At 39.7% G+C, this 23,254-nt stretch overlaps 4 protein-coding genes across 7 annotated transcripts; 1 reads left to right on the forward strand and 3 right to left on the reverse strand.

Annotated features, from left to right (window-relative positions):
* The first annotated feature begins 1,496 nt into the window (after positions 1–1,496).
* Positions 1,497–8,725, forward strand: LOC137737057 (protein GRIP). The gene is made up of 21 exons (XM_068476411.2): positions 1,497–2,685; positions 2,800–2,915; positions 3,007–3,176; positions 3,292–3,385; positions 3,794–3,880; positions 3,994–4,074; positions 4,497–4,622; positions 4,867–4,975; positions 5,099–5,178; positions 5,566–5,694; positions 5,796–5,896; positions 6,266–6,399; positions 6,541–6,638; positions 6,721–6,840; positions 6,924–6,951; positions 7,097–7,155; positions 7,391–7,462; positions 7,537–7,584; positions 7,810–7,915; positions 8,054–8,112; positions 8,237–8,725. The coding sequence occupies exons 1-21, from the start codon at positions 2,271–2,273 to the stop codon at positions 8,345–8,347; spliced, it is 2,343 nt and encodes a 780-aa protein (XP_068332512.2). The 5' UTR covers positions 1,497–2,270; the 3' UTR covers positions 8,348–8,725.
* An 822-nt stretch (positions 8,726–9,547) lies between these two features.
* Positions 9,548–11,051, reverse strand: LOC137741239 (phosphoserine aminotransferase 1, chloroplastic-like). The gene has a single exon (XM_068481005.2). The coding sequence runs from the start codon at positions 11,049–11,051 to the stop codon at positions 9,750–9,752; it is 1,302 nt and encodes a 433-aa protein (XP_068337106.1). The 3' UTR covers positions 9,548–9,749.
* On the reverse strand, positions 9,548–14,802 carry LOC148690817 (G2/mitotic-specific cyclin-2-like). 2 transcript variants are annotated; one of them, XM_088686821.1, is made up of 11 exons: positions 14,529–14,802; positions 14,281–14,410; positions 14,112–14,168; positions 13,985–14,027; positions 13,701–13,892; positions 13,471–13,596; positions 12,868–12,957; positions 12,516–12,737; positions 12,309–12,407; positions 12,045–12,223; positions 9,548–11,945 (listed from the first exon to the last, which is right to left on the reverse strand). In XM_088686821.1, the coding sequence occupies exons 1-11, from the start codon at positions 14,581–14,583 to the stop codon at positions 11,798–11,800; spliced, it is 1,341 nt and encodes a 446-aa protein (XP_088542947.1). In that variant the 5' UTR covers positions 14,584–14,802; the 3' UTR covers positions 9,548–11,797. The 2 variants fall into 2 exon arrangements, with proteins under 2 accessions (XP_088542947.1, XP_088542946.1); XM_088686820.1 differs by having other exon boundaries at positions 12,309–12,737.
* A 2,899-nt stretch (positions 14,803–17,701) lies between these two features.
* Positions 17,702–23,017, reverse strand: LOC137709831 (uncharacterized). 3 transcript variants are annotated; one of them, XM_088686581.1, is made up of 15 exons: positions 22,791–22,959; positions 22,624–22,705; positions 22,394–22,504; positions 22,117–22,214; positions 21,927–22,010; positions 21,635–21,774; positions 21,435–21,507; positions 21,275–21,320; positions 21,058–21,167; positions 20,829–20,936; positions 20,641–20,703; positions 20,033–20,094; positions 19,468–19,780; positions 18,045–18,873; positions 17,702–17,939 (listed from the first exon to the last, which is right to left on the reverse strand). In XM_088686581.1, the coding sequence occupies exons 1-14, from the start codon at positions 22,860–22,862 to the stop codon at positions 18,079–18,081; spliced, it is 2,157 nt and encodes a 718-aa protein (XP_088542707.1). In that variant the 5' UTR covers positions 22,863–22,959; the 3' UTR covers positions 17,702–17,939; positions 18,045–18,078. The 3 variants fall into 3 exon arrangements, with proteins under 3 accessions (XP_088542707.1, XP_068304942.2, XP_088542708.1); XM_068448841.2 differs by having other exon boundaries at positions 17,702–18,873; positions 22,791–23,017; XM_088686582.1 differs by having other exon boundaries at positions 17,702–18,873; positions 21,275–21,314; positions 22,791–22,960.
* Positions 23,018–23,254: the final 237 nt, after the last annotated feature.

Consider the following 23,254-nt stretch of genomic DNA (forward strand, 5'->3'; position numbering starts at 1 on the left):
TCCTTTGACCTGAGATGTCACAATTGTCTAGTGGTTAGGCCTTGCATCTTTGAATGTGTTAATGGCATTCCATTGATGGTATTGTTGGGATTAAGCTACTAAGTCATGTAAACAAGAGATCTCTAACCTTCTATGATGGATAAAGAGTACCTTGAGAAATGACTTTTTTTTTTTTTTTTTTTTAAAATTTGATTTTGGTTCGATTCATTGTTTTCTAGCACACCCCTATGCGTGGCCATGCGGCTATTCACATAAGAATCCTTGTACAAAGTCTTCTGACTTTTCTACTACCTACCTTTATATGGACCACGAATCTATGGTCTTTTCCTCTTCTTTTTTTGTCCAACACGTATTGAGAGCCATGTTTTCTAAAGAACAATACATTTTTAGTCACCATTGGTACTAATGGTATCACACTAGGGGAACTAACTACTCTCATTGAGTGGAAAAGACCATACAAGATAGTTAGGTAGTTTATTTATCTACACCCACCACACACCTTAACATAAATTCCTGTGAACATCAATTTTGTTGCACCCAAAGATGTTATGAGTATGTGAAAGAAATGTCTCACATCAGAAAATTAAGAAACTATTTAGAGGCCATAGGGTTTTGAGAAACTCCTCCTATGACTGACCGGATACAACTTTATTTTGTTCATTGTATCATAGTTGCTACATGTGATTGTTGCTCCACCTCACTAAATGTTTTTTTTATTTTTTATTTTATCAAAGGTTTACTTTATTTATAACACGACATATTACATAAGGTCCAAATACAATAAACACACAGACAAAAGATAGACCTCCATAGTAACCCAACGGCCCAAAACATAGTTTTGAGCCCTAAACAGAAAAAACACCAAATCAAACCCTAGCAGCTTTCTACGTCTGCTGACAACCCGCTTGCCGAATGAACATCCCCTGTAGCCAGTTGAAATCAAAGTAACCAGAGCCCCAAATCTGGATGAAAAATGAGCCACAGTAGGACCCCAAAATAGAGCCCCAAACTCCTCCACAGATCACCACACAGTAGCCGCCACAAATCGAAGGAAGCCAGAGGGAAAAAACCCACTAGCAACAATGCCAACAAAGGCAAACCAAATCGAAGGAAGCCAGAGGGAAAAAACCCACTAGCAACAATGCCAACAAAGGCAAACCAAAGGAAGGAGGTGGTGTTAACACCCGAGCCAAAACTCTACTCACCTTCTAGGAGAAGCGTGATAAATTGCATTGAAAAAAAGTGGGAGCCGATCCGTATTGTGGAGTCAAAGAAGGATGGAGCTGATCCGGATTAGGGAACGTGGGGGGGGGGGGGGGGGGAAGAGGGGGAAAAGGTGGAAGGAAGGCGAAAGGAAACAAGGGGGGAAAATGGAAGGAAGGAATAAATGAGAGAAGTTGGAAAATGGACTGAAGTCAAAGAAAGCAAATGCACAGGGGGTTTTGCCACTGGGCAGGGGAAAACTGAAGATGAATGAGAAGAAGAGAAAAGGAAATAAGAGAAAGAAGAAGATAATGACTGTCACAAACCCTGGCCATAGCTAGGTCAACGGTTGCGAAAAGAAAAAAGCGAAGGACACTCACAAACCAATGAGAAAAGCTCTTAGAAGGAGAGAAAATCTCTCAAAAGGAGAGTTTTTTTTTTTTTTTTTGAGAGAGACAAGGAGGAGAACTTAAAATTTTATTTTGTGCGTCACCACATGTGAAATTGGCTATGTTTAGAACATAAACAAAGAAACAAAATTTTTGGTCTTTGGGCCTGTAAATTTGGGAGCTTTGGGCTTGATAGTTGATATGAAAAGTGAAAACATCCAACTAAAATTCGGTTACGATTCCCACCCAAAATTTGGGTCCAAGAATGATTTGGGCTATCTTTTTAATTACTAAAACATCCTTACCAGCTTAAATTATTACGTCTCCCACGACGATGACATCGGCCACGTCATCCGGTCCACCGTGAGAGTTTAGGCTATGGCAGATGCAAATCCGTCCAAAAACGGCACCGTTACCAGTACCGCGCTGTGTCTGTTTGCGACTCTGAGTGCTTCGCTTGGCTAGCGTTAGACACCCCCAGCCGAGCAACACCGGTGATCTCCACTTCCGCTCTCCGCCCTGCGCCGAGAGATCTCGAATTCTCCGACCACCAAAACGGTCCATATAATAACCGCTTCAGATATAAGCACCGCCGATTTCGCTTAATCGGCTTCGCTGTTTGTTTCGGTTGGGATCTGAAACGTTTGTCTCTCTCAGATTGAAACGGAGCGTTTAACAATGTCGACGACGGAGGTCGACGGCCAAATGGAAGAGAATTCGAATTCGGATTCGAAACCGATGAAGCGCAGAAGCGACAGCAATGGAGATCTCGTGCAGGAGAATGGCGACCCGGACTCGGCCGACACTCACGATCAGCTCGTCCAGACGGTCATGGAGCTCAAATTGCAGAACGAAATCCTGAAGTCTCAGTTCGAAGGATTTCGGAATTCTCAATCGCCGGAGCCGAGCGAGAAGGAAGGCTGCGAATCGGAGGAGGTGAAGCAGCTGCGTCAAACGATTGAATCGTTGAATGTGGAGCTTCTGGAAGAGAAGCAAACGCGAGCTGCGGCGGAAGTGGCTCTGAAGCATCTTCAGGAATCGCACTGGGAAGCAGATTCCAGGGCTCAAGAGCTCTCTGTAAAGCTCACTGAAGGTCAGATTGTGTCTCTACATTTCTACGTTTCTTTGATTCTGTTGGAACTGATTGCGAAATTCATAATCTTCGGAGTCTGAATACGTAGAATTGTTTGCTGTTATTTTTGTGCAGCTCAACAAAAGTTGGATCAAGAAATAAAAGAGCGGGAAGAGAAGTACTCCGATCTCGACTCGAAATTCACCAGGCTTCACAAACGAGCTAAGCAGCGCATTCAAGATGTTCAAAAGGTAAATTATCTCGATTATTTTGATCGAACTTTTTCTTGTTGTGTAACTGCCGTTTGAATTAAGCTATTTTGTTTTTTTTTTTTTTCCTCAGGAAAAAGATGACCTCGAGGAACGATTTCGTGTGGTAAATGAAGCGGCTGAGCGTGCATTGTCTCAGCAGACGGCGTTGCAGCAAGAGCTGGACAGGACCAGGCAACAAGCGAATGACGCATTGAAAGCAATTGATGCAGAGAGGCAACAGCTAAGAAGCGCAAACAACAAGTAAATCTCCAGTTAACTTCCTACTTTGACCAATTTGTGTATTTTTGAGAATATCATAACTGTTTCTTTTTTTACCGTTTATTATCTTAACTGTAAATATGCTACTGACAATCAGACTACGAGACAACCTTGAGGAATTGCGGAACCAGTTGCAACCAAAGGAGATTGCTCTTGAGACATTGCAACAAACAGTTTCAGATAAGGAGCAGGTATGAATGTTGTGCTTATCCTTTTGGGATTTTCAGTTTCTGCCTTCAAAACTTTTCGGTCGATTGATCAAAGAAGTCCACTCATCCTCTTGTGTACCTATTCAGATATAACCTACTATCAGTTTGTTTTCCGTCTGTGGATGTTTGTGTATGTGCTTAGGCCTTAGGGTAACGTCCATGTGATACCCAACTGTTGATTCACTGAATATCTCCAAGGTTTAGAACTTCAGTTTATTTGACGACTACAAATGCTTATACAAACATATATCAGGCTGTTCTATTTGATTATTTTGTAATGCTTCTAGGTTGTGATTACAAATTCAATCTGGATTATTCATTTGCGTAAGATTATTTTAAAAAAATAAACCGAAACATATATATTTTATTGCTGTCTTGCATTTATCTCAGATGTTGGAAGACATGCGAGGGATGCTGCAGGCTGCTGAAGAAAAAAGGCAAGCTTCATTAGCTGAACTCTCTGCTAAACATCAAAAGGTGTATTTGCATTTGTATGCCTAGTTAGCAGCCCTCTTTGTTTATATATAGTCCCTCTCATTACGTTCACCAATAAATTGTGTTTTAATACCCTTTGTATCTGTTTTCTTCAGAATTTGGAGAGTTACGAAGCCCAGCTTGCTGAAGTTTCATCTGATAGAACTAAAGCAACTGAAACTATTTCTTCACTGCAGGTAAGAGCTTTAATCATAACGTTCACTCCATCTTTGACAACTTATATAGATAGGGGTGAAATTTTGTTTTGAAAACTATTTCTTGTTCATAAGTCTTCTAGGAACAGACTAGTATGCTGAACCTTAGATTGTGGCTAAAATAAATAACAATTAACGTGGTAAATCAAGCTTGAGTCTTCCACTCCTGTCAATTGCAGCCCTTTATTATTATCATTATAATCGAAAGGTTTAAAAGCCCACTTACTATACAAGGAGCTGGAAAGTTAGCATCAGAAACAATAAAGTAGAAGTGGATTACTGGCTGCTGTATCCTTTATCTTTGCTTCAATTTGGGATAATAATTTTACTCCATTGCATAGTTTGACTGAATGTTTCTGTAATTTGTAAAGGGATCAGACTAATTAGCTAATGTAATTTTCCAGATGCTAGTTGCAGAGAAAGAATCTAAGATTGCAGAAATGGAAGCAGCGTCGACGGGTGAAGCAGCAAGGCTTAGAGCCACGTTGGAAACTGTTAGAGGAGAGCTTGCTTACCTGAAACAAGAACATGTACAACTCGAACTTATAGGAAAAGTAAAAACTTATGCAGATGGGTTGTTGCATTATGGCTGCCAGGATAAGAATTTTGTTTCCTTTTTTGTGAGAAAAAAAAAATCTTATTGGCAGACCATGATGTGTTCCTTATTTGATTTTGTTGACTATCGGCCTTGCCTTCGGTTACTTTATAGGTTCTGACTTTTGGGATATGCTGCTTCTAATTTTTTTATGTTCTGAATTTTTATTATTATATCAGGAGAAAGAAAAGGAGAGCTGGGAAGCTGCCACCCAAGCGCTGAAAACAAAGCTAGAAATTTCTGAGAGCAACCGAATATGTGCTGATATTGAAGTAGCCAAAATGAGAAGTATATCTCTATTCCTTGCTGAATTTCATCTTTTTAGATATGCTATCTGTGTGTGTGTGTGTGTGTGTGTGTGTGTGTGTGTGTGTATGTATATCAGTGTTGCATACTTTTCTTATTGGGCAGGCCAGCTGGAATCAGAGGTGTCTGCACAAACACGAAAGCTTGATGTGAGGGATGCTGAACTTGCAGCCCTCAAGGAAGAGGTTTGATTTTACTCTTTTGGAATCCACCCCTCTTCCCCTAACATTTGATGACTGTGGAAGTGTGCAGCGATTCTATGTTTTTATCCTTCCCCGTCTCCCTTTATTTTCACTGGGGTTAAACTTAGTGACTATATTGTTGGTAATAATAACAGTTTTAGAACATAACACTTAATTACAAAAGTGGTATAACCATTGATTGTTTGGGGACACATTTGGTTTAGAACTAACAGCAGTTACTTGAAAATGCTCATGCATTCTTGGAATCTTCCTTTCCGACATCTACTGCAAATTTGGCTGTAATATGTTGTTGAAAATGAAGTTGCTTACATTTAAATATCTCTTGATCTGTCTTCTATCCTCATATGTTTGACCTATTATTTCTTGCAGATCAACCGCCTTGAAACTGAGTTTTCTTCTTACAAAAGCCGTGCTCATGTGCTTCTTCAAAAGAAGGATGCAGAACTGGCTGGAGCTAAAGACTCGGAACAAGTCAAAGCTCTTGAGGAAGCACTGAAAGTGTGTTCTTGCAATTAATCTTTATTTTTGTAGCATGAAGAAAAATCGTGATCTGATGCACTCATCTGAGATTTGTTAATTACATTTTTTTTTTTCTGTAGGAAGCTGAAAAAGAAGTATTGTTTGTGAGTGCTGAAAGGAATAAGGCCCTTCAAGATCTTAAGGAAGCTTTGAAGAATCATGATAAAGAAATAGCAGAAAGGTAAAGTTATAATCTGCTACAGTGAGCTTGCCAAATTTGGGATTGTTTTCAAAGTTTCCTAATATGACCAATGAAAAAGGCAATATAATTATAAAGTAAATAAATAAAGCACCGTGTGCTCTGTTGTGACCAATTTCAACATTTCAGTGTTTTAAACTTGTAGCCAATTTTTCACCATTTTCATGACCAGAATTATTTTAATCATGGTGGCTGTTGCTTCCCATGTGGTTTGAACTTTGAACCTTGTTTGTTGCTTTAAAGCCTTCCACTTTTCATGGAGCATTGTTTGATTGTGCACAGAGTTAGGTAATAAACTTCTGTGAAGTGTTAAGCAATGATCTTGATCTTTCAGTTCCTTACTTGTTACAGAGATGCTGCTCTTTACAATGCCATGCAGCAGATCAAGAGCTTAGAAACAAAGCTTGAATCTGCTAATGCCCATTACCGATCAGCGAAAGAAGCATGGGAAGCGAACCTTAATAGTTTAGAAGAAACATGGCGGGGTAATATCTCCACGCCAATCTACTTAAATATATCTATTATATTTTATTTTCCTTTCTATGTTTATCCTATTCCTTGGTCTAGGAAATACGTATTGTTCCAAGTTTGAGAGCAGTTATTCATGGAATAGTCATTTTTTCCAGTAAGATGTGACACACTGAGAGCTCAAAATGAATCATCTTCTGGAGAAGATATCAAAAAAGAATTGGAAGACCTCAAATTACGGTATAAAAAGCTGAAGGTAAGTTGCGTTAATTTTTCATATATTTTTCCTGTTACAATGTCAGTATTTGTTTTATCTTAATTGTGTTCATCATTTGTAGGAGGAGCACAGTTCATTTCGTGATCTTGCTGATAGAATGATCGAGGAAAAGGACAGTGAAATTTCTAGACTTGTAGATGATAATAAAAATCTTCATCAATCGTTGGAGTCAAGATCACAAGTAGGTTCTTTTTTCTTGACTGACATTCAAACTTTATCTTTACACTTCACTGTTCTGATGATGTTATTTCGATATGACCTCAGGCTGATCGCCATGATAACTATAACACTGGTAGGTGGATCTGCAGTACAATTTCTTTTAATTTGTTCCAATTAGATGAAGAGTTGTGTATTACTTGAATTATAGCATTCTAACCTTATGAGGGTTCTTAGTGGAGTTTAACGCATCAATCACTTTTTGACGTTTGTGTAATCAGGCATGCATAAACAGGATGCTGCAAGTATAAGCACCGCTGCTGCAGAACAACAGATTCTGGTAATTATATACTCTGATTATTTTTTAACGCGAAATTTTTTGGGACATTCTGAAGGGAGAACTTGGGTATTTCATTGAACCTTATTAGCATCAACTTAGACTGTCCATGTGATTCATTTTTTGTTGTAATGAACTTGATGGTTATGAGTTATTACTATTGAAGACAAGTAAGCTGTTAATCTCCTTTTCATGCTGTGCATTCAAATGATCATGTGTGGCATAATATGAATTTCAGATTTTGGCAAGGCAGCAAGCGCAAAGAGAGGAAGAGCTAGCACAGTCACAACGGCACATTTTAGCCCTTCAAGTGTGTAATTTCCCATCTTGATTGCTACTTCTCCGTAGTGTAGTTCTGATATATGTTTTTTTTCTTCAACTCAGGAGGAAATTGAGGAGCTGGAGCGTGAGAATCGTCTGCACAGCCAACAGGTACTGAGAAGCCTTGTTTTTGCAGATTTTTGCCCCTATTCGTTTTGCTTGATTGATTTCAGTTGTTTGGGAACTGTTTTTGTAATTTTAGTAAATTTATAGAATGCGGGCAGTCAGTAGATTTATCATGAATTCAGCATATCCAAAAGGAAAATGCTGGTGTAACCGAAAGTATTTGTTTGTTTTTCTTAATACATATTGATCTGATGAATGTCACATATGTAGGAATCCATGTTGAAGGATGAGTTGCGGAACATGGAAAGATCGCAGAAGAGGGAAGGAGTAGATATGACCTACCTGAAAAATGTGATCTTAAAGCTTCTTGAAACAGGTATTTTTACGAAGGTCTAAACCGAAGTACATGTTTTTTGTGATGTAATTTGGTTTTTGCTACATTCAAAAATCATCTAGTGAGACGCGAACATACAAGTGGTGTTGGAAAGTCTGAATGTTTTTATTATTCAAATAGGTGAAGTGGAGGCTCTATTACCTGTAGTTGCTATGCTTCTTCAATTTAGTCCGGACGAGGTAAAATCTTATCTCCTACTTGATGCCGTATAGTTAGTTGTTTATACCATTACTAGGGTTCCTTTATCATTTTACTAGATTATCAGTTGCATTCTAATTTAATGCATTTTATATATGAATGTAGTTGCAGAAGTGTCAACAAGCCTACCGCCAATCGGCAGATGTTCCTCCTAGCCCGGCTAGTGATACTTCAGGATCCGGTGTCTCTCTTTTCTCAAGATTCTCGTTTTCATAGCCGTAGAACTGTAGAGACTTCTTTGCACGGATGCTGTGACAGCTAACTGCTTACCTCCAGATTCAGAGGTGGTGAAGGTGCGGCCATAGCACATCTTGTATTCTTTTTGTAACACTGAACATTAAATGTAAAGTACGACACAACCATATACAGCGCAAAGAGATAGCGAGAGAGAGGGTGAACAGTTTTTGGCCATGCTTGGTTATTCTATCCGGAAGGAAGCCCCTCTTCTCCATTGATTTGTTGTAGAGTGTAACAGAAGCAAAATCATGATTTTGGAGATTATATCGGAAAGTTGCGGTTTTACGCAACATCTGATGTTACGAGTGATATACACTAGTGAGATAGTAGCCTCAGCATTCAGCTGGTTTCTTTTTACTCTCTTCGCGCTCTTGTACGTAGCTGTTGCATGTCATTGTTTTTTTGGCAGCCAAGTGAGCAATTCTTTGTTTTTGTTTCCATGGTTGTGGATCGATTTGGGAGTTGTGACCATCCATTTCGCCATCTGCTGGTTCGGCAGGTGGGTGAGGATGGCCCCTTGTCCACAGTAAATATGCAGTCTCTATCCCGTGATTCGGCCATTGGTGTATGAATACACGCTCTTACATAATTGGTAATGGAACTATGGATAGTGATTTCAGCACTTTTTTTCTTTTGTACCTTCTGCACATCCATGTTAATCTTGACGGGTTATTTTACTTGAGTTGTTCAATCTAACGGTTACAAATAAGGAAAGTGTGTATGAGGTGAGCAACGGGGTGTGAAAATAATTTTTCCTAGAGCAGTATCTGATCAGATCGTTAAGGCCAACTTTCGTCCATGCTCGACGATTGGGTCTCGCAGTAGTTTTTTTTTTTTTATCCACCAGAAGAGTACCGACAGGACATTAAGATCAGCCATGTGCAATGCCTTTCTGTGTATATATTGCCCAAAGATTTTTAAAATTTTCCCAGTTCGATTTTTCCAATTTTCCCAGTTAGATTTTTTCTTCAAATAGCAATATAAAAAATGAAGAGTGTTACTGAGATTAAAGGCTACGTGAGAACAAGAAAAAAACAAAGACCGGTTACAAGGGGAAAGACCACCAAACGCTCTTGTCTAAAATGCGTTTCCTCCTCTTCTAAATTCAAACCAATTTCCTCGTAACTAATATTAGATTAATTTAGAACATCGCTCGAACTGTAAAAACAATTAACAAACTTTACTCACTGAAGGATTGTATTATTCATTACTCTGAGCTTATGACAACAAAATTTAAACATCGGAAATTGACTTCAACTTCATAAACATCAAACGACAAACAGTTCGGGACCCAAAAAAAAACACAGCAAACAAAAACAAAACAAAGATCCTAACAAATCTAGTAGAAATTAATGTTTCAAAACAGGATAAAATCAATGTTTCATGCATGCTTTGCCTGGAACTCCTTCATGAAAGCAACCAACTTCTCCACCCCGGCCAAAGGCATTGCATTGTAAATCGAAGCCCTCATCCCTCCCACCGACCTATGCCCCTTCAGCTGCACCATCTTCTCCTTCGCCGCCTCCTTCACGAACTCCGCCTCCAACTCCGCCTTCTCCAGCGTAAACGGCACGTTCATCAGCGACCTCACCGACTTCTCCACCGGGCACCGGTAAAACCCCTTGCTCTCATCAATGGCATTGTACAGAATGTCAGCTTTCCTCTTGTTCTTCTTCTCAATCTCCACCAACCCGCCCTGCTCCAGCAAATCCTCGAACACCAATCCGCACATGTAAATGCCGTAGCACGGCGGCGTGTTGTACAACGACTTGTTCTCGTCCTGGATCTTGTAGTCCAGCATCACCGGCGTGACCGGCTGAGCATTTCCGATCAGATCCTTCCTGATGATCACAATGGTTACCCCAGATGGCCCCACATTCTTCTGCGCCCCGGCGTAGATGATCCCAAATTTGGAAACGTCCACTGGCTTGGAGCAGAAATTGGAGGACATATCGGCGATCAGGAGGCCGTTTTTCGGATTCGGGTAGGTTTTGAACTCGACGCCATGGATTGTTTCATTAGCGCATATATGCAAATACTTGGCGTCCGCGCTCTGCTCCAATTCCTCGAAAGCTGGAATCTTTGTGTACTTTTCGGATTTCCCAGACCAGATCACTTTTGGGTTCGAATACTTCTGCGCCTCCTTGACAGCCTTATCGCCCCACGACCCGGTTACCAAGTAATCGACTTTCTCGTCGGGTTTGCAGAGATTGAGAGGGATGGCGGCGAACTGGGTGGTGGCGCCGCCCTGGAGGAAGAGGACGGAGTATTCGTCCGGGATGTTCAGGAGGGTTCGGAGGTCGGACTCGGCCTTCTGGATTATGGAGAGGAACTCTTTGCCTCTGTGGCTCATTTCCATGACGCTCATCCCAGATCCACGCCAGTTGTAGAGCTCCGATTGGGCCTTCCGGAGGACGTGTTCGGGAAGAACGGCGGGTCCCGCAGCAAAGTTGAAGACCCGATCTTGGGATTCGGACTGGGCAGGCGATCGATCTTGGATGTGGGTGGTGGTGGCTGAGCATTTGACGGAGATGGGTTTGGCGGGGTTTAGGGTGGTGGAGGTGGTGGTGGTGAGGCGGGTGGCGGTCATGGGGATGGTGGCGAAGGGCGTTTTGGGGTTTTTGAGAAAATTGGTATTTGGGTTTTGGAGGAGGAGGGAGTGAGGTGTGGTTGCCATTGCCATGGTGGCGGTGTTGCTGCTTCAGAGCAAGCTAGAGAGAGAGAGAGAGAGAGAGAGAGAGAGAGGGAGAGGGTTTGGTGGCAAAGATCTGAAACATGTTGGGGGTATTTATCTAATTTAAAAATTAGGGAAAATTTGTAAAATTGAATATTCGAAACAGGGAAGAAGTTGATACTGCCCAAATCAGGGGGGTTGGTGAAGAAAATGTTGAAAAACATGGAAACGAGCAGCAGGACGTCGTTTAAGTCATACGACGTCGTTTGCAAGTAATAGACTTGCACTCCAAGTCTGAATAATATAAGTTGCGGCGGCTCACAGGTTAAGGTAAGTTTATGCTACGTAGAAGTGTGTGTGATGCTTAAAACCTACAAAGCAAAATTGGTATTTTGCTCTATATTATATAGAAACGGAAACCAGTCATTATATGCTTTTTTTTATTTTTTATTTTTTACTAGTACAAAGTTCATGATGGCTTTCGAGAAGTGGCAGGCAGCAATTGTTTTCTACCGAAAAAAATTGGCATTTATCATTGTTTAAAAAGCGCAAACATAAACCATGCTCCAAGAAAACCATGGCTGCTTTCTCAGGCAAACAATTTGAGGCTGCAAACCCTAGAAATCTAGAGTAACCCAATTTTCCCAGGTGCAACCACTGTTGCTGAATAATTATGTGATGTTTGTTAGCCAATTAACCCTCAATTAACAAAGTCATCATATGTAATGTTTGTTAGTGTGTGTGTAAGGGGCCTGCTATAGTTGTTGAGTCTGCAGCAGAAACTTTGCTGGTTCTGAAGTTGCAATGTAGCCAAACTTGGAAGTACTGTACTTCCTGTGAACCCCCGTCAGTCTCCCCGTCGACGCCTTCTGGTGGAATCCCACCATCAAACTTGAGCACTCTCTGTTACCAAGCAATTCAAGAGTTATTAGTAAAGTTTTCAAGTAATGATGATTTAGTTATTGTTTTATAGATGGATGGGAAAAACCAAAAAGGACTCACAAGAGCTGTTCTTCTGGGTAGTTTGTGTGCCACTCGCAGGTTCTGCTCCACTGCTTGAACCCGGAAAGAGTGCACTGAGCAGTGTAGACTGCAGCAGCAGCTAACAAAGATGGTGGAAACTTCAGCATTTGGTACTCCACAAGAGAGAGCTCAATCAAGAAGAATGATAGCAGTTCAATCTGTTTTGAGGACATTAAAGAAAAAGGGCTCAGAATCTCGTTGGTGCGAGAAAACAAAATTGATCTTCGATGAACCACTACTGACCTTGTTGTCGGATTGAGCAGCCTTGAGGAATCTACTCATGAAAACATACGGCGTTGCTACTGACATGTTAAACTGCAGTGTGTTGAGCATCAAGTTCTCCTGCACAAAGGGAAGAAAAATTAGAACTCGTGCTCCGAGAAGTAACTTTATTTCCATAGTATGCGAAACCGTTAAGGATATTCGACCAAAGAAAGAACAACGAATTACCATTTCCAGGACTTCCTGCCTTGTGTAAGCCTTATCGGATATGAGAATCAAATCCCCAACAATAGGAGCAGAAACTTCCTCATACTTGCATGCTAAAAGCATGGCAACCAGACCAACCAACTGAAGTTTCTTTCTTACAACCGTACGCCGGGACAAAAATCTATCGATGAGATTCACAGTAAGAAACAATGTCTCCTTCAACAGCTCAAACTTGTCCTGCACCTGTTGATTCGGATAACCAGATTAGTCATTCGTTAATAAGGTTGATTGAAACAAACTGCATTGATGATTAATGCAAGAGAAACCATTTGCCATTTTCGTAAAATTGATCGATTAGGAAAGAAAAGTAAACCTCAATAAGCCAGTCAATTAGTATAGCCCTCATCTTCTCATTGATGTCACAATGTTGCCCCATATAGTCAGGTGGGACACAGCTAAAACCCTGCAAATATGAGTGTTGGTTAAGTTAGTTACCACAGTTGGGATGAAATGGATGTTTTTCTTACTTTTGTTTTTCGTCGAAAAAGGAAACTTCATTAGTGGTTTTTTGCTGAAATGGGAAGCAAATCAAATTCCTTCGTGACAAAAATGTACAAACATTTTACAGAAAATGTTTTGATGTCGATTAAAATGCAATGCCGGATTATTCTTACACGAAAAATTTAAGGACCTGACATAAATGCTTCCCATATGCAGATATTGCTATTCTGTTATGACCTTAGAAAGAAATCAACTAAAGATTTACTTGTACTTCCAGATATGCAACTCTAATTAGTACAGGCACATAGCAAGTTCTTCGGGCGCGTGAAAAAGTTCTTCAGCATGCCTTCTCGCGAATAATTCAAGTTATGTTTCTCGAGTAATTTGTAGAATTTCATATCAAGGATCATTTGAAAATGAATTTGTTAAGCCTAAATCTAAATGGTTCAGTAATAAAACAGTGATCAATTTTTACCTCCGTTCTCCTATAGTAAGCATAGAGATCCTCAACATAGTCTACAACTGCAAGCGGATTCTTCAAATCGCCGCCATCAATGTCCACAATCGGCTCTTCCACAATGTCCACCATTTCAACCTCCTCCTGTAAGATCAAATTTTAAACAAATCAGCAAATTGGGTTCTTCCAACAAGTAAAAAAAAATTAAAAAACTCAAACATGTTTTACAGAAAGAAGGAAAGATATACCGCATCGTTTGCTTCCTCCGGCTCTGGTTCTGCTTGTTCTAAAAACATGGGCTCTGCATCCTCCGGCATTGCTTCTGCTTGCTCTTCAGGGGACTTGAATTCGTCATCTACGAATATACTCGTGCAATCTCCAAAACCAGTTGAGTTGGTGGCTGTAGCTGTTGTGTTTGGCACCTTGGAGATCTTAACTTCCTGCAGATATAAATTACACCAACCCAATCTATCAAATAAGGTAAAACAGATAAGAAAACTTGGAAATCAATCCTGGGGACGGATAGCGGTACCTTGAAACAAGATTGCTGAGTGCTAATTTGTGCAGCAGACTTCCTGTAAAAAATGCAAATCAATTCAAATTTCATAACCCAACAATTCAAGTAAAATTTAAAAGCAATAGAAGGATCAAATTCAAACCTTGTGATTGGTCTGTGCGCTGGATCTGCCTGTTTCTTCTCATAAACTTCATGTGTTCTGAGATTAGAACATAAACACACAAAAAACATTAATAAACGAAAAATAAATTCAAGAAATCATGCCTGTGAAAGATGAAAAATGCGAAATGCAAAAAGTTTACGAAAATTACTGCGAAAAGGGTCTCTTGTTAACAACACAAGGGTATGCTGGAGCTCCTAACAAACTCTGATTAATGACTCCAAAAGCCCTCCTGGTCTGCCTAATCTGCTGCTGTCCACGCTTTCCGGCACGTAGTCCTCCTTTATGTTAGTCGAAAACCGAAAAAAGTCAGAATCTTTGGAAAATTCACTCTCAAAATCTCAAAATCTAAATGCCCAGATTTCAAAAAAAATAACCCCGTTTCAGTGATTCATTCACCTCGCATATTTGTTGGTCTGATCAGACTAGAACGGTTCTCATTAGAAACAGCCATTCTTTGAAGTTTATGATTCCTTAAGGAACAATCAATCAATCAAATCAAACCCAATTGAGCAAAGAGGCTAAGAATTCTCAGTCACCCTAAATTTCTTCCCTCCAAGAGAGCCTCTAGAGAGAGAGAGAACAGAGAGATGGGGGGGGGGGGGGGGGCGCATTGAAATCTCTGCAAAATACAGTGAGTTGTAGTGGAGAATCTAGAGATAAAGACAGAGCTACTTATAAAAGGACAGAAATCAGTGGGTATTTGTCCCAATAGGATACCCTTCTACATTTTTCAAATAGAACGGCTAGTGCAAGCTGACCGTTGGATCATACGGATTGAGATGACTTTCTAGGTAATGCCCCTATAACAACGGTCACCTGGGTTGGCAATCGCATGTGGGCGTCGGCCTATCGCCCTATGACCCTATGACCCTATGGCATTTCAAAATTAATCTAAATTTCATGTCTCATGGTGAGAACATTTTCAAATTTTTTATGAATTCTATCCAATGATTGGGCGTTGGACTCCAAAAAACTATGCGCTCCTGCCCCATTGGAGCCTTCTTTTTTTTTTTGGGGGGGGGGGGGGGGGGGGGAGTATTTAAACAACAGGTTAGGGGGGGGGGAATATTTAAACAACAGGTTACGTGTTCATTCAATACTACGGTCTGATGGTATTTCTTTTCACTTGGAAGTGAGAGGTTTTAGATTCGAATATCGTGGATAGCGAACTCGATGTCAAATTAGATTGCCCATTGTGTGGCTTAACCAAACTCCTCCTCCTCTTAATGTAAAAATATCGATGTACTAAAAAAAAAAAACATATTACGATAATTGTCACCTAATTAGAATGGTCGTATTTAGAAGATTACTAAATTTTGGATATTGTAGCATCTAACAAAATTTGTGTTTCTTGGGATGACCAAACTATTTCTAAGTTTAAATTTTAAACTAAAAGACTTCAATCTTCTTAGGGATTAGTATTGTATTTATTCACAAATTAGAATTCTTTTGCGTTGCTAGAATGTCTATTGGGCAAAAGTTTTTTATTGCGATGGTAACATGATTGCTTTTCTATTATAAAATTTACGATGTTAAGCGGCTAATGAGAGTGTTTCTTTTGTTATATCGTTGTTTACGCTGGTAATGTACTCTCGCGCCAAAGCGAAGGAGAGTTTGAAGAATCGCAGGTAGGTTTGCAGCGCAAGAGGCTATGATAAAATCTTGTGAAAGTATTGACGATATTTTCTATTGCATTTATTTAAAAAATTAACATGATTGCCTAATTTTGGTAAACAAATTTTTTCAAGGGAGTTTGAACATGACTAACATCGTTGCTTACACACGAGACCAATGCAAGGGGGCTCTATTATTGTATATGAAATCTACTTGTATTAGAGAGTGTGTCAGTACTGACATTAGTTGAGTGTGTCTTACTCAAATAGAGCAATCCTTTAATACAATACAATACACCAAATTTAAAATGAATGAAGGAATTACTGGAGAAGGTATGAAGAAATTATCATATCAGCTTTTTGGTGGCACGTTAAATACTTTCCATTAATATGAAAGGCAAGATAAAATAGGGAAATAGGGAACAAAATAACATGATAGCGAAAGCGTTATAAATAGACTAGAATTAAGTAAGAGATCTTAAGTTCAAATTTTGTAACTCGATTCTAATTTATTTTCACCCTTTAATGTAAATATTTTGTTGTATAAAAAACTCGATATAGTTTTTGTGATATCCCACATCGCCCAGGGGAGTGATCCTTATATGTTTATTCTCATCCCTACCTAGCATGAGGCTTTTTGGGAGCTCACTGGCTTCGGGTTCCATGGGAACTCCGAAGTTAAGCGAGTAGCGCGCGAGAGCATTCCCAGGATGTGTGACCCATCGGGAAGTTCTCGTGTAAGTTCCCAGAAACAAAACCGTGAGGGTGTGCTGGGGGCCCAAAGCGAACAATATCGTGCTATGGTGGAGTTGGGCCCGGGAAGTGGTCCCGTCGGGGCCGGGATATAACAATTTGGTATTAGAGCCTAACCCTGGCCGTGGTGTGCCGACGAGGACGTCAGGCCCCTAAGGGGGGTGGATTGTGATATCCCACATCGCTCAGGGGAGTGATCCTTATATGTATATTCTCATCCCTACCTAGCACGAGGCCTTTTGGGAGCTCACTGGCTTCGTGTTCCATGGGAACTCTGAAGTTCAGCGAGAAGGGGGCTAGAGTAATCCCATGATGGGTGACCCACTGGTAAGTTGCTCGTGAGTTCCCAAAAACAAAACCGTGAGGGAATGGTAAGCCCAAAGAAGACAATATTGTGGTATGGTGGAGTTGGGCTCGGGAAATGGTCCCGCCTGGGCCGGGATGTGACAATTTGGTATCAGAGCCTAACCCTGACCTTGGTGTGTCGACGAGGACGTTGGGCCCTTAAGGCGGGTGGATTGTGATATCCCACATCGCCCAGGGGAGTGATCCTTATATGTATATTCTCATCCCTACCTAGCATGAGACCTTTTGGGAGCTCACTGGCTTCGAATTCCATGGGAACTCCGAATTTAAGCGTGTAGCGCGTAAGAGCATTCTCAGGATGGGTGACCCATCTTGCACGCATTCCCAGGATGGGTGACCCATCTTACACGCATTCCCAGGATGGGTGACCCATTGGAAAGTTCTCGTGCGAGTTCCCAGAAACAAAACTGTAAAGGTGTGCTGGGAGCTCAAAGCGGACAATATTGTGCTATGGTGGAGTTGGGCCCGGAAAATGGTCCCGCCGGACGGGAATGTGACAGTTTTTAGCTTAGCTTGATATAAATTAGTAAATAAAAAAAGAAAAATCATTAACTTGCGTGGCACAACGTGAAAAAGTCAAATCACTGCAAAATAACTATACAAGTCGATATCCAAAGTTGAACACTTATTTCGCTACTCAATTTGCAAACATGAGATCCAGCCATTTGTAGTTAGTTATATTTCAAAAGTGAAACGAGTTTTAGACAAGCCCAGGCAAACACATGTTCTTATTTGTCTATTGATTTTCCTATAATTCGTTCAATCTAATGGCAAAAAATTAACACGGCCGTGTAGAAGTAGAAAAAAGAGGTGTTGAATACCTAAAGCTAACCAAAATTGATAAAGGTTCACCCATACTCATTCAAAGGACGATCCTCGAACGAATTATTAAATATATATACAAATTTTGTCATATAAAATATTTCACAACGCTCCTTAACCAGCATAATTTTGTCATACCTAAGGCTAACCAAAACTGTTAGAACCGATAAATAAAAGGGAAAGGAGGACAGGGAAGCAAAATGTTACAATGTGCAAAACCTGGGGTGTATCTGAGGACCTTTTAGAGAGACACCTGCAGTGCAGAAAGCAAAGGAAGAATTATTCATGAAAACTGAGAGAGAGAGAGAGAGAGAGAGAGGGGGGGGGGGGGGAGGGGAAGAAGGCACAGTAAACATACATGCCATTTTTGTTAGTTTACGACAATAATTTCACTAGAAGAGACTAGATAGTCGACGGAGACCAGATATTGGCTTTTCTGCTACTTGTTTGCGTTTCCGAATCTCCTCAACCCCACTGCTGAAATGACTAGATAGTGGAGGTGGACTGCTTCTCTCCTCATCTGTTTCATGTCTGAGTTCTGTAATCTTCTCACAGATCACTTTCCTTGTTACAGGATACCTTCTCTGCTCTAACATATTTTCCGGATTAAGAGTCTCCTCCTGACTTGAATTACGCTTCCTAATATTCTTCTTCTGCTTATTCTGGAACTTATCATTCTTATCATTCTTGGAAAGCTCTCGCTTTTTCCCAATCACCTCTTCTGGCAACTGACGTTTTTTCTTCTCCAATTTATTTCCCAGAACTGAAATCAACTCCTTCTGGGGTAATTGAGTTGTTTCAACAACCTCTTGATTATCGATAGCAATGTCTGGATCCAAAGCTTCTTTCACCTTATGTTTCTTGGACAAATCTTCTTTTAGTTCAGGGGTATCAGTTGTACGGCCACGTTTACTATCCTTAGTGAAATTTTTGTCAACGCTCTCCGGCTGCAGGCGGTAGTCGTCCTCGTTCTCCTGAACAACTTCCTTCCCTCTCAAAATCCCACTGTCCATGGTTTCTAGAATAACTTTTCCTAAAACAAACCTAATCTCACGCATATGACCTTTCCCAAGTGAGTGGCAATCAATCTCAAAATTCTTCCTTCCTTGATTGTAATATTCGATGTCGTTGGCCAGCACTTCAACAATTGCAGCAACTTGTTTAGCCATATTCTTTGATAAAAATACCTGAAAGAATCACACATATGAAATAACATATAAGCACTCCAACCAAAGAAAATTTTTATACAAGCACACCAACAAATATTTCAGAACTGCTATAAGGGCTACCACCACACCAGGGATGGCATTTTACAGTAACAGCAAATAGTAGGCACGATACGGTAAAATTGTAAAAGGTAACACTTAGGGCTGGTTTGGTATTGCTGTGCTTTGAAAAAAAACCGCTTCTGTTGTGCTTTGAAAAAAAAACCGCTTCTGTTGTGCTGTGAGAATAAGCTTATTTTTGCTGCTTCACGTTTTCAGCTTTTTTTCACCCAAAACTGTGAAAATAAGCTATTTTTAAGTGTTTACCAAACCAGTACTTAGTTTATAGTCCCAAGGATTTGTGACATACTCCTGTAATACAAAATCAAGGCATGATATGGTAAAACTGTAAAATGTAACAAAAGTTTAGATAAAAATTCTGCGATGTGGTTGAATATTAATACCAAGTTCTATACCAACAGCATTTAATGATGGGATGAAGAAAATGCAGATAAGTGGCATGAGAGACACATTGAGTTCCAGCTCAGGAAGTGCATATCAATAAGACGTACTTACCAACCCAGAGAATGGAAAAACAGGATATCTGGTCATTGATTCATCGGGATCTTTCGTTACAGTTAAAGCAGCAATATAATCTAGCACAACAGAAGCTAATTGTGAAACTTGTTTTGCAAGTTCTTCCTCTGATTTAAATTCACACGAGCCTGAGATCTCAGGTACATAGTTAACTATTGATGCAACATTCTCTCTGGAAAATTTAACACCTTCTTCCCATTCTTCATGATACAGTACGGAAGCAAAAGTCAACACTACAAGAGCATCTTGTGGGTTATTGACTAGTGCCAGATGAAATGCCAACAGTCCGACCCTGTTATAATGACAATTAATTAGCAGTGACATCTGCAGTACATATAGAAACCCAACTATTGTATAAAAAAACTGAAATCCCAATGTGATTAGAGGTAAGGCACAGGGCTGAGCTAGCATAGGCTCATTGTCATATAAATTGGTTAAAAAGAAATTTAAAATAGTGCCCAGGACCAAGTTCATATCAATAAATGAAATGCCACGATGTGTTGGATATTATAATCTAATAGAAGCAATAAACAATTTATCTCACCATAAAGAGCAGTGACCAGGCCGATCACAGCTAACCACTTTATCCATATTCGAGAATAATTTCTGTTGAAAAAGAAAGAAAAATCAAAATCCAACGAAACTGCAGGGTTGGGCATAAATTAATTTGGCTCCACATGAAAGAAAAAAGAGTCATAGACTGCAGACCTACATTTTGAGTAATAGAAAAACAAATACCACAAGCACACACAAAACCGTTGTGGAAGAAGAATTAGAAAACTCTCAACAGTTCTTGTTCCATAAATTATATTCAGGAGACGTGATAAAAGTTATAACATTATTAACATATTAAAAAAATATATTTTCAACTTAGGATTTAAGAAAACTGAGACCCTTCTAGATCATATTATTGAAGAATCCAACTTAGAAGTATCTCTGCAATTTGATTCCTCTTCAAACTCTTGCAAAGTTACTGTATCAAACCACACTCGATTTGGGATGCAAAGAGATCCTTCTGTAGTTTTCAATGCATTGATTTTTACAAATCCTATATTCTTCTTCTTGCACAATCTCCTAAGTTTCCAGGATTATGGATTTAAAAATCTCTTTGGTTAAAAATTAAAACATAAGGAACTTTTTTTTAGTGCTTACCATCAACATCGTGGAACTCTGAATACCTTTCAAGTTTTTACTCTGTTGATCAAAGTATGCTGCCTGCAATGGTATCAGTTTGTATCAGATATGCACCTAATGACTTATGGATTTATTTGTAATATATTTTTCTTTAAGATAAAGGACTAATTCATAATATGGTGGTCAAGATCTGAACAAACACGTACATGAAAGGGAAACAGAACTCTGATTAGATCAAATCTCCACAGCAAACATAGTGACGCCTCAGCAGCTCCATAAGAAAGCATATAGTCCATCTCCATCATTATTCTGGACTGAATGGACAAAGGATGTCAATTTGAACAAGTGGTATCGGACATTATCCCTCCCAAAGACAATTGGAAAACAACCGAGCCAGCATGTAATCTTATATAAATAAAGTTCTTTCAGAGGTACCTTACTCAAACTCAAAATGGATGAAGAAAGTTTATGCATTGCAGTCTCAGTTTCTTTTGAAAATGACAAGCTCAGACGAGCAGCAATTCTTAAGCCCCGCAAGATTCTTGCTGCATCAGAGAGTTTGCATATTAACCAGTTATGTTAATCTGATACACTCACTCAGCTGTTGCATCCAGATGGTATCAAAAGTTTCATAAAAGATGGGAACACCTACCACAATCCTCTTCAAATGACAATTTGGCAGAGCCTAGCGTCTGTAGCTAAGTCCATGTCACCCAACAAATAATTCATCTTAATAAACTTCAAATGGTATATACTGAAAGACAATATTTTATAGGAAGGTGAAGATTTCCATAAACAAAGGGACGAGTTACCTTTAATTGCCTCAAGTCCGTGATTCCATTGGCATAATCATAGATCTTATTCGTAAAAGGATCAAAGAATAAACTGCTTGCACAATTTCACAATTTTCCTTGTTAAATAAAATTGAATTTTACACAGTTGAAATGAATAGAGAGTATTTAAAATGTTAGCATAGCACAAGGTAGATTGAAAAATCGAAGATAAGAGTTACCTGTTAATAGTGAAGTCCCGATGCATGCTGTTTTTCCAACGGATGAAATCTTTCTTATCACAGCCAGGTGGCCTACAAGATAAACTATCTTTCTCTTTATTTTTTCCTGCATCTCTTGCCACTGTTTCAAAACTCGATACCTGTTTCAGGAATCAGAGCAAGAACAAAAGAACATCAAGATAGGATACTAAATGCAAGTTGCAACAGCTGGATGCTATTTGAATAAGATAATGACATCTAAAACAATAAAAATAGCCATGCAAGACGATACTTAAAAAGTTCACCAACCAACCTCAATGACAGTGCCTTTAACATGCACCCTGCATATAGGAAACCGTTGCCCAACAATATCTGCACGATGAAATTTCTTCTTGATCTGTAACAGCGTTAAACAACCAAAGAAGTCTGAATTTCCCGACATACGCAATTTATCACAATCTACCAGAGTTGAGAAGAAAACTTTAAAACACAGCATTATGAACCTCTTTAAGATTAGCTGTAGTGATCACATCAAAGTCTTTAGGTACTCTTTTGAGGATTAAGTCTCTGACACATCCACCCACTAAGTAGGCCTCAAATCCTGCATACATTAAAAGATATGCAAATCATCCAATTCAGCCAAGTCAAAATGAACTCTTTAGATGAAAATTTTGGACCGACGATTATTGCACTTAAGAGAAGCTACACAAACACATAACAACACCAATATACATACACACACATATCAACAATGTCAGCGAAAGTCAAACAAAATGCTACCTTCAGCCTGAAGAAGTTTCAAGACAATCCAAGAGGGCTGCGAAATCATGGAGGGTTTTATCCCAAGGACCCTCGCGTTGACCTTTTTCCACTTGGACATATCAATGAAACCTACCCGTTCCGTAAATTAACAAAAATGCATCATTTACGCAACTCCAATGGCTATAACCATGGCAAGAATCAACCTTTCCTTTCAGATTACACATATGTATAGACTTTAATGCACATACCTTGGTCCGGCACCCAGTCCGGAACCATTTTAGGATGAACCTGAGCTTGCAACCCTCCCTCAGACAATGCATGGACGAGTCTCTGCGTATTAGGAAAAAAACAGTCACCAACTGTTCGACGAAATGCCTCAATGAAAATAAAAGGTTACAGAGAGAGAGAGAGAGACCTGTTGCTTGATTAGGGCTCCGAGGCGAGATAGCAAGAACTTGTTGGAGCCTCGCGGAGATATTATCGCCATGGAAGAAGAATATCATGGCGCGCTTTCTGGCACCTTTTTGTGCGTTGCAGCAGCAGCACCAATTTTTTTTCCTGCAATTTTTTTTGGCTTTTCATATAAACCCCTAGCGATAAGACCACCTACCTGTGACCGTTTGCAGTCACCGCCTCACCTTCTACTGTTGTTTTTGAGCGGGTCCCGTTTTAAATTTTATAGACACAAAAATGCTCACTTGTCTTAATTTTGTTTTTGTTTTTCCTTTTCCAAGCCTGGATGTCACACCCAACATACACCATCGCATATTAGCAACTAAGGTTAGAAAAAAAAAATGGTAAATACTATGGGTTATAAAACATGGGTTGAAAATCAGTAACTTTTAAAAGACGTACATTATTAACAAAAAGAAAAAAAGG

This window comes from Pyrus communis, chromosome 15 (genome assembly GCF_041283825.1).
Source record: "Pyrus communis isolate YQ-2024b chromosome 15, ASM4128382v1, whole genome shotgun sequence".
Classification (NCBI taxonomy): domain Eukaryota; kingdom Viridiplantae; phylum Streptophyta; class Magnoliopsida; order Rosales; family Rosaceae; genus Pyrus; species Pyrus communis.